This window comes from Physeter macrocephalus, unplaced genomic scaffold, assembly GCF_002837175.3.
Source record: "Physeter macrocephalus isolate SW-GA unplaced genomic scaffold, ASM283717v5 random_1734, whole genome shotgun sequence".
Lineage (NCBI taxonomy): Eukaryota > Metazoa > Chordata > Mammalia > Artiodactyla > Physeteridae > Physeter > Physeter macrocephalus.
This window is the reverse complement of record NW_021146908.1, coordinates 3,886-14,052: the sequence shown is the minus strand read 5'-3', so window position 1 is coordinate 14,052 and position 10,167 is coordinate 3,886. Positions and strand designations below refer to the sequence as shown.

Genomic DNA, 10,167 nt, shown 5'->3' with positions numbered 1-10,167 from the left:
ACTGAGCCTGCGCGTCCGGAGTCTGTGTTCCGCAACGGGGAGAGGCCGCAGCAGTGAGGGGCCCGCGTACCGCAAAAAAAAAAAAAAAAAAAAAAATAAGGGCAGTACTAGATACCATAGGAACACAAAGGAGGGAGGGAGTATGTATCTCCGTTTGTGTGCGCATGGGGGTGGGGGTTGGCAGTGCTAGCCATGACATTGGCGTTTGGCCTTGAAGGATCAGTGGGGTGCTTCCAGGCAGATAAAATAAGGGAAGGCATTTTAGGCAGAAGCAGTGGACTGTGTGAGGGCTAGAGCAGGAAGGAATATGGTGAGTGGAGAAACTCTGAGTTGCCCAATGTGTAGCACTGGGTGAGTAGCAGGGAGCAACTGGAGATGGGACCAGGTCACAGAGGGGTTTGATTGTCAGGCCAAGGAATTTGGCCATTATAAACAGGAGGATCATCCATGAGATTGAAGGGGTCTGAGCAGGGCAAGGACCAGATGAGACTTGGGCTAAAAGACAGGCAGTGGGTGAGGAAGGATCAAAGGGCACTTAGGAGGTAGAATCTATATGACCTGATAGCTAATTGGTGACTCTCTGAGGTTATAAAGTAGATTGCTTTGCTGATTATTCTAGAATAGAGGAAGCTTCCCTTTTCTTGGATTCCTTAGTTCCTCCTTCACTGCCCTCAGGAACTTCCAGAGAGAGGAGCAAAGAAACCAGGTGAATTCCACCCATTTCTTTGTATTTCATAACCTGAAAGGCAGTCTCTCCCAGCACTATCCCAAAGTCTAAGATATTCCGCTGTTTTTCCAGCTTCTGAAATGAGCCTGGGTGCTGTTCCCATCCCTCATCTTTCCTTCCCTCTCTGTCTCTCATCCCTTGTCACATGGGCTTCCCTGGACTGAAGCTTTGACATGCATTCAGTGAACTGCCTTTGTTGGTTTGGGCCTCACATTGGTTTGGGGGCAGGCCTGATCTTCTCAGAGTAAAGAGTGGTGTTTTCACTGGGGCTGAAACAGGCACATGCCCCTGTTTGGGGAGCTTTCTGGTCTGAGAAACAGGATGAAGCCAAGCTTTCTGATGAGGGTGAACCTGCGTGGGAGCAGGTGGAAGGCAGTGGGTGGGGTCTCTAAGGCGGGCTTCTGCCATCAGCTCTGGACATGAGCCATTGTCTTGGGGAGGGGCAAGTGCAAAAGACAAGGAGTCTTGTCTCTCCCCTAAGAGAGCATCGAGGAAGTGGGGCAGCTCCAAGACCTGGGAGTGTTTGGAGGGCCTCCTGGAGGTAGGGGGACTCAGGCTGAGCCTAGAGCTCTAAGCAGGATTCTGATGCATGGTGGCAGCACGAACAAAAGCACTAAAGTTGCTTCTGCACTAATTCCCGGGCGCTTGGGGCAGACCAGCCACGTGCGCCTCACTTGTGGGAAGCCAGAGAAGGGTCTGTCACAGGCCTCGGCTCAGCCTGCCCTCTGACCTGCTTCCTGTTCTTGTCCCAGGTCCAGGTTGATCCCCAGCGGCCTCCCCCGGAAATGCTCCGTCTTCCACCTCTTTGTTGCCTGTCTCTTACTGGGCTTCCTCTCCCTGCTCTGGCTGCAGCTCAGCTGCTCTGGGGACGTGGCCCGGGCAGCCAGGGGACAAGGACAGGAGACCCCGGGCCCATCCCGGGCCTGCCCACCAGAGCCACCCCCTGAGCACTGGGAAGAAGATGAATCATGGGGCCCCCACCGCCTGGCAGTGCTGGTGCCCTTTCGAGAACGCTTCGAGGAGCTCCTGGTCTTTGTGCCCCACATGCACCGCTTCCTGAGCAGGAAGAAGATCCAGCACCACATCTATGTGCTCAACCAGGTGGATCATTTCAGGTAAGGACTACCTCCTGAGCCAGCACCCACTCACCTGGGCCTGCCCTGGTCTCTTGGGGCCTGCTCCCTTTCCTGACAGCAATCCAGTACCAGGTGGCCCAGGCCCATGAAAGGCCACCCAGGGCAGCAGTGAGAGGGTGGGAGGTGCTAGACCCCTCTCACAGGGTGTGACAGGAATTTGGGGGGAGGGTTTGGGGCTGGGGAGGCCCCTGATCTGGTTTCCATTTCACAAAGGTCCCCGTGGCTGCTGTATGTGTCTGGGCCATACCAGGACAAGAGGGGAAGCAGGGAGACCTGTTGGGCAGTCATTGCAGTCACCTGAGCTGATGGGGGCTCGGGCAGCGTGGCAGAAGGGGTGGAGAGAAGTGATGTGGAGGAAGCGCAGACAGGGCTTGCTGGTGAATTGGCTGGGGAGATCAGGGAAAGGGAGGGTCAAAGCCACGGCTTAACTTGTTCACAGTCTGGCATTATCCTAAAATCCTTGCCGTCACCCAAAACTGCTCCCCTCCATGATCACAATCCAAGCATCTCACACTCCACCCCCACCTCCTCTCCCTCCAACTCGCTCCCACTGGGAGACGTGGACCCAACAATTCTTGGGCCCTGCCAGGCCCTTTAGTCCACGATCCTCCCAGTGTTCTCCATCCTCCTTGTCCTTACTTTCTCCTGACCTAACTTGGATTCCATGGTCCTTGGTGAAAGTCACTCCCTCACATGCACCTCAACTCCCTTCCACTTTCTCCCTTGCACAACTCCCACTGGATGAAACTTGACTCTGCCTGCTACACACCTGCACCTGGCAGCTGGATGTAGCTGGAGACACTGCTCCTCTCCCTGACAATGAGCCCTGGCCCAGGAGGGCTCTCATTCCTCTGGTCTGCTGCCTCTCCCCTCCCCGGCAGCCTTGCACACCTGCTCCTCTCTCCTCCCTATCTTCATCTTCAGCCAATTAGTTTGCTTCCTATTTGAGAAAACAGAATCAATTGGAAGAGAACTAACCCAGGTCCCCACGCCTGGACTCCCTTCACAGCTTCTGTGCAGGTGTCCTCAGCTTCCCACCGCCTCTCCCAAGGATGCCCCTCCAGGGCCAGCTCTCCTACTCGGGCACTGGGTCCCTTTTCTGCTCTTCTACTCAAGGACATCACTCCAGCCATTGGCTCTCTTCTCTCCTGCATGATCAATTTTCCCGCCTCCTGGAGTATTCAAATCAACAAACATACTGAAATAGCCCCCATCTAAAAAGAAAAAAGAGACCCCCGCTTGATCCCGTATCGCCCACATCTATTGCCTCTTTTCTTTGCTCCACTTTCTAGCAAAACTCCTTCCCTTTCTCCCCCCTCGCTCTCTCTTGAACCTATTCCACTCAGACATTTACCCTCATCATGACATTGAAACAGCTGTTGTTGACATCACCAACGAGCCCACCTTGACAATCCAAAGCCCAGTTCCCAACCTTCATCCTATCGACTTCCCGGCAGCATTTGCCAAGTGGATTACTTCTTCCTTCTTAAAACACCAAAAGTTTGACCTTTGGGACAGCGCTCTGCTTCTCTTTCCTCTCTGGCCACCTCTCCCCACCTCCTTTCTGGTTCTGCCTCATGCCCCTGATCTCTCAGCCTTGGTGTTCCTTGGGTGTCAGTGCTTGGGCACCGTCTTTTCTGGCTCCAGTCATTCCCCAGGGGATCTCATCTAGTCTCAAGACATCAAATCTCATTTCTACCCTGATGACTCCCAAGTCTGTATTCCCAGCCCAGACCTCTCTCCTGAACTCCAGACCCATATATCCAGCCAGCTGCCGGTGCAGCCCTCTGTTTGGTGGTCTCAATAGGCATCTCAAGCTTAACATGATTAAAACTGAATTCCTGATCTCCCACCTGTCCCTGACCTTCTCCTGCCCGCTTCCTCATTTCAGGAAATGGAAACTCCACACTCCTGGCTGCTCAGGCCAGAAAGCCTTCGGGTCATCCTCAACTCCTGCTTCCTCACACAACATGTCTAGTCCGTCAGCAGAATGCATCTAGAATCTGCCCTCTTCTCACCATCTCCACTACCACCTCCCTGAGTTAAGGCATGATCATCTCATGCCTAAATTATTGTAACAGCCTCCCAACCTGTCTCCCTGCTTCCACCCCTCACCTTCCAGTCTCTTCTCAACACCCCAACTAGAGTGATCCTGTTAAACGCTGAGTCACAGCACATGATGCCTCTGCTCTAAGCCCTTCAGTGGCTCCCCATCTCATCCAGGGTCAAAGCGCAAGTCCTTCAGGGGCCTGTCACCCTCTGACCCCATTCCCTGAGACCTCTCACTCACTCTGCTTCACCACATTGCTATCTGCTCCTGCCTTGGGACCTGGGAGTTGCTCTTCCCTCTGCTTGGAGCCCTATTCCCCTGATTTCCACAGGGCTCATTCCCTCAGGCCTTCAGGTTCTGCTCACACGTCACCCTGTCACGCCGGCCCTCCCTGACCACCTCATCTAAAAGGGCAACCCCCACCCCACAGCATGCTTTATCCTCGTCACGCTGCTTTACTATTCTTCTCAGCACTTAACCACCCCCTGGCTTGTTACATATTTACTTATTTGTTTATTTTTGTCTCTTCTTATTAGAATGTCAGCTCCTTGAGGGCTTTGATTTCTCACTGCTGTATCTCCAGTGCTCTGAATAGTTTCTGGCACATAATAGGTGCTCAGTAAACATTTGTGAGATAAGTGGAGGGGCAGATGTGCAGCTGGGCAGCCCCACAATGAAGTCGGTGTCAGGCTGGAGGGAAGCATGGGTACTGGGGGTGGGTGCTGTGGAGGATGGGCTCTCATGCAGAGATTGGGGGAGAGCAAGCTCACTGCCCCTGGCCCAGCCTCAGTGCCCTGCACAGGTTCAACCGGGCAGCACTCATCAACGCGGGCTTTCTGGAGAGCAGCAACAGCACAGACTACATCGCCATGCATGACGTGGACCTGCTCCCTCTCAATGAGGAGCTGGACTATGGCTTCCCAGAGACCGGGCCCTTCCACGTGGCCTCCCCGGAGCTCCACCCGCTCTACCACTACAAGACCTACGTCGGTGGCATCCTGCTGCTTTCCAAGCAGCACTACCAGCTGGTGAGTCCTGGTGCACCTGCTCTGCTGAGAGCCAGGGAGCACCCACCTGGATGGGGGCAGTGGCAAGAGGAGCAGCATTTCTAGGGCCCAGCAGATGGAGGATCCTGCTTGGGGAGCCCAGGAGCAGCCAGAGGCATGAGAGAGGAGCAGGACCAAGCAAGCCAGTTAGGGAGGATTCTGCCACAGTAACAGAACCCCTGTGCAAACTGGCTTCAGAAGCCCTGGGGTTCGTTGCCTCTCAAAGTGGAAAAGTCTGGGTGGGGCTGTCTTGCCCAGCCTCTCAGATGATGTCACCAGGACACCATTTCACCTTCCATCTCTCAGCTCTGCCTTCTCTAGACTGGCTTTATTTTCAGACGTTCAGATGCAAGGTGGTGGTTGTAGCTGCAACCTGCATCCGTCTAGGCCCAAGTCCAGTGGAAAATGGAACTGCCCGTTTCCAACAGCCCAGACAGGAGACCCGCAGCTGCCCCATGCTGGCTCTTGATTGGCCTGGCTTGAGTCACAGGTCTATCCCTGAATCAGTCACTGTGGTACGGGGTGGGAGTGGGTGGTGGGGTGGGAAGAACTGAGTGGCTTAGACCACCGTCTCTTGCTCCTCTCTTCAAGCTGTGGCTGAAGCCAGCTTAATGTAAATAAAGCCTGAAGTGGATGGCAAAAATTGATGTCTGCCATAGACCCCACCGTCCCTCTCCCGCACAGAGGAAGAGAGCAGGGCAGAGCCCCCTCAGGAGAAATGGGAGTATGGGGCCAGGCAGAAATAGAGCAGCAGTTGGCACTTGTTCCCATCATTAGCTCTCCAGAGGTCTCCTCCCGCCAGTCAGACATTTTTGAGAAACTAATCATCTCGCACAAATCCAAGCCCCATTAGAACAGGCAAAGGGACTGGGATGTGCTGACTGTTCCCCCAGTACCTCAGAGGTTGTGGCAACTGAAAGCATCTGAGTGTACATTCAGAACTGCTGGGGAGGAGGAGGAAAGGGGGCCTGGCCTGGCCCAGCTTGGGCTAGGGACTCCCAAGTGGTAGGAGACCAGAGAGCACCCTGGGAGGATGGGGCAAGTGACATTGCTTGTCTTTGTGTCAGTGCAACGGGATGTCCAACCGCTTCTGGGGCTGGGGCCGTGAGGACGACGAGTTCTACCGGCGCATCAAAGGAGCTGGGCTCCAGGTAATGCTCCCCTGCCGCCCCACCTCTTCAGCCATCATGGCTGCCCTGAGATGAAGTTCCTGGGGCTGGGTGATGGCACCCCTGGTTCTGCTCCCAGCCCTGCCCCCGACTAGCACACCTCTCCTGAAGAATGGGAATGCAGGCCTCTGCCTCTGGGCTGCGGCAGGCAGTGGGGCCCCGGAGGACTGATGGTGAGGGCCAGGGCTCCAGGAGAGGCAGCCTGATCCAACTTCCTTTGATCTCCTTAGCTTTTCCGCCCCTCGGGAATCACAACTGGGTACAAGACATTTCGCCACCTGCATGATCCAGCCTGGAGGAAGAGGGACCAGAAGCGCATCGCGGCTCAAAAACAGGTACTGGCTGGTTCCTTGATCGGGGATGGATAGGTGGTATATGGGGAACCAGCAGGCCCAAGCATTTCACCAAGTTCTCCTTGGGCCCGAGTGGTCCCCTCCTCCCCTGCTTGGCCCAGGTCAGTATTTGGCATTCTGCTTGGGCACCATGCCCTCCTCTGGTGGCTGCCATGGCCCCTGGGCTCTGTGGGTCAGCCGAGACCTCAGGGTCCACACAGGCTGTGTGTGTGGGGGCGGGGGGAGTGGGGATGGGACTCAGTTGAAGGTGCCAGAATCCTAGGCAGACCTGGGATACAGGAGTCCCCATCCCTCAAATAGCCTCTTCTCTAGGAGCCAGATTAGTTCAACTGGAAAACCTCTGCTGTCCTGCTGACGAGGATGTGTAGCCATGGGCGAGAGACTTCCTATCTCTGAGCTTCCCTTTTCCCTCTCTTCTGTGGGGATCACAGGACCTCTGATGACAAGGTCGTGGGGGATCAGTGGACAGCTGGCACCCACAAAGCCCTGAGTACATGCTCTCCCCTTTTCCTTCCCAGGAGCAGTTCAGGGTGGACCGGGAGGGAGGCCTGAGCACCGTGAAGTACCGCGTGGATTCCCGTACAGCCCTGTCTGTGGGCGGGGCCCCTTGCACTGTTCTCAACATCATGTTGGACTGTGACAAGGCTGCCACCCCCTGGTGCACATTCAGCTGAGTTGGCTGGACAGCAAGGAAGCCTGTGCCTACAGGCCATACTACTACTCAAGCCCAGGACAAAGCCTCAGGCCCTGGGCCCAGCTCCAATGGGACGTGGAGTGGCCTGAAGCAGTGGACAGCAAGCCACGTGTTTGCAGCAGCCCGGCCCCCAGAGGCAGGCTTGAGCCAGGAGAGGACACATGTAGGGTACCTGGGACGCTGCCAGCAATAAACAGTGATGGAGAGAGGCTGGGACATGGCTTCCAACTGAGACTCTCCACTCTGCCTTCCTGCTTGCCCTGCCCTACCCTCCTTTGTGTGCTGAGATCTGCAAGATCTTGTTCCTTCTCCTGGACTGCCAGGCCACTGATGTGGGTGGCCAGGGCCATCAGGAGAGTTAAAACTGCAGAGACCAGTGTGCAAGCCCCACAGAAAGGGAGCAGCTGAGACCAGCTCTAGCTGGTTGTCACCCTGAAGCAGTGTGGGCCTGGTGTTGCCAGATCTTCTGATTTTTACAAAAGAAAGTAGAATTCTGGATTCTTGAGTGAAATTGGTTAATTTTTAAATGATAGCAACTAATTCAAACTTTTAACAAGTATGGCAAGCCAAACCAAGTGTGTTTTGAACCACCAGTTTGTCACCTGTGGCTGAGGGGAAGGGGATGGGGCAAAAGATGACGCTTCTCTTAGTTATAAGCTGACAAGGAGTTGGGGCCGGGCTAGGGAAGACGAGGCCAGGGGAAGCTCAGGTGGGAGAGAACCCCAAGGCACAAGGTCCCTATTCCCTCCCTCAGCACTCCAGGCTTCGCTGCCCTTCTGGACAGTCTGACCACTGCCAGGCTCTGGTGGGCTCCGACTGGAAGGGGTGCTTCATCCTGCCTCACTGAGATGGACAGAAATAGATCACAGGACTGGACTGAGGGTAGGCAGGCTGCATCTGCAAAGACTCACTGGGTCATGGCTCAGGGAGGGAAGACCATGTTTCTGAGGCGGGAGGAAGATGAGAAGTAGGAGAACCCCTCGAGTATTCCCACAGCACGAGGGGAGATTACCAGTGGTCACCAAATGCCATGGAGAAGTGAGGGAGGGGAGCCAAGGGAGCTGGTGGAACTGGGGAGTCATCTTGGAGGAACCATTTGGAGGTAAGCCCAGGGCCAATGAGAGAGGGAAGTGATGGGTCCTGAAAGGTAAATCACTCACTCCTTCAGGGCATTTGACTGCCAATGATTTGGGGCAGAAGTCAGAGGAGACTGGGACCAGTTACGGTTAGTTTGTTTAACAATAAATAGGACACCTGAAGTGCAAGAGGAAGGACTGAGGTCCCCGATTTCAGGAGGGTAGAATTCAGCAGCTCTGCTCCAAAAAGACTCCTCCAAGGATGATCTTAGGGCTGCTGTGTGCAGTTGTGTGGGTTGTGTACTGTTCAACCTGAGCATAAACCAAGAGGTTTAAGCAAAGATGAGTGGAGGGAGAGAAGAGCTTCGGATTCCATGTAACTATTCAAACTTATAAGAGAGGGTCCTTGGGATCCTAAATTGACCTCGCCCAGCAGTTCAGTTTTACTCTCTACGGTGAAGGGCAAACAGACCTTGATTACAGTGCAAGGGTATTCAAGGGACTTTCTCAACTTGAGGCCCAGGAGAGGGGAATGGTGCACTTTCTGTATGCTGGTCTCCTGGACAACCCTGACTGTCATCTTGGACTTAGAAAACACGAAGCCTCTTGGAGTTGGTGGGAGTAGATGTGACAACGCCTCCAGCTCTGTACTCACCTGGTAGGTATGAAGACCAAAAAGATGGGGGATTCCTTCCTTTCCATCTGCACTGGGAATTGGGATGAGCAGGAGAAAGGCAGGATCAGCCAACACAGCCTGGGCTGGGGTGCATTTCTAACCCTACGCTCCCACACTCCCCAACCGCTGCTGCCACCACCTCCATCATCCAAACACCAGAAGGCACCCCAGGCCAGGCCTGATGCAGCTTGAATCTTCAGCCCCCATCACTCCCCAGCGTGGGCCTCCCCGGAGCCACTCTGGGAGAGTGGGAGAAGGCTGAGAGGTGGTCAGTAATGGGAAGAAGCAGACAGCTCTTCTGCCTCCTCAGCACCTTGGCTGCTTCTCTGTGGCATGGAACAAATGTCCCTGCCTTGCTGGTCAGCGTGTGGATGACATGAACCCAGGATATAGGAGCACCTGGCACACGCTTGGCCAGTGTGGTTGTAATGATAACAACCAGTACTTGTTGATGATTCACATATACAAAATTTAATACATTGCTTTATTTCATGTAGGCCTTCACCTAAGAGCTAGGCCTTATGTATTGACCTGTTTTTAAAATTTATTTATTATTTTTGGCTGCGTTGGGTCTTTGTTGCAGCACGCGGGCTTTCTCTAGCTGCGGTGAGCGGGGGCTGCTCTTCGTTGTGGTGCGCATGCTTCTCATTTCAGTGGCTTCTCTTGTTGTGGAGCACGGGCTCTAGGCACTTGAGCTCAGCAGTTGTGGCTTGCAGGCTCTAGAGCACAGGTTCAGTAGTTGTGGTGCACGGGCTTAGTTGCTCCACGGCATGTGGGATCTTCCTGGACCAGGGCTCGAACCCGTGTCCCCTGCATTGGCAGGCGGATTCTTAACCACTGTGCCACCAGGGAAGTCCTATTAACCTGTTTTATAGATGAAGACGGTGAAGCACAGAAAGGTAAGAAACTTGCTCAAGGACACAAAGCTGATAAGTAGTGGAGCTTGGGATTTGGACCCCCAGAATCTGCTTTCTGAGCAGAAGAAAACATAGGAGAAAATCTAGGTGATGTTTGGTTTGGCAGTAAGTTTTTAGATACAATACCAAAAATAAGATCCATGAAAGAAATAATTGATGTTAGACTTTATTAAAACTTAAAACTTCTACTCTGTGAAAGCAACTGTTAAGAGAATGAAAAGACAAGCCACAGACTAGAAAAAACAACTTTGTAAAACATATATCTGATAAAGGACTTGTACCCAAAATATACAAAGAATCTTAAAATTCAACAAGACAACAAA

General features: G+C 53.8%; 1 protein-coding gene across 7 annotated transcripts in view; it reads left to right on the top strand.

Annotated features, from left to right (window-relative positions):
- The window catches only part of B4GALT7 (beta-1,4-galactosyltransferase 7), an 11,165-nt gene extending 3,479 nt beyond the window's left edge, over positions 1-7,686 (top strand). For 3 of the 7 annotated variants that reach the window (XM_007117319.4, XM_028487174.2, XM_028487177.2), the window contains 5 exons: positions 1,480-1,842; positions 4,698-4,941; positions 6,027-6,110; positions 6,359-6,463; positions 7,000-7,686. In XM_007117319.4, the coding sequence (XP_007117381.1) occupies positions 1,480-1,842; positions 4,698-4,941; positions 6,027-6,110; positions 6,359-6,463; positions 7,000-7,155 (952 nt within the window). In that variant the 3' untranslated portion in view covers positions 7,156-7,686. The remainder of the gene's footprint in view (positions 1-1,479; positions 1,843-4,697; positions 4,942-6,026; positions 6,111-6,358; positions 6,464-6,999) is intronic. The other 4 variants (XM_007117320.4, XM_028487175.2, XM_028487176.2 and 1 more) reach the window with 3 other exon arrangements.
- The last annotated feature ends 2,481 nt before the right edge of the window (positions 7,687-10,167 follow it).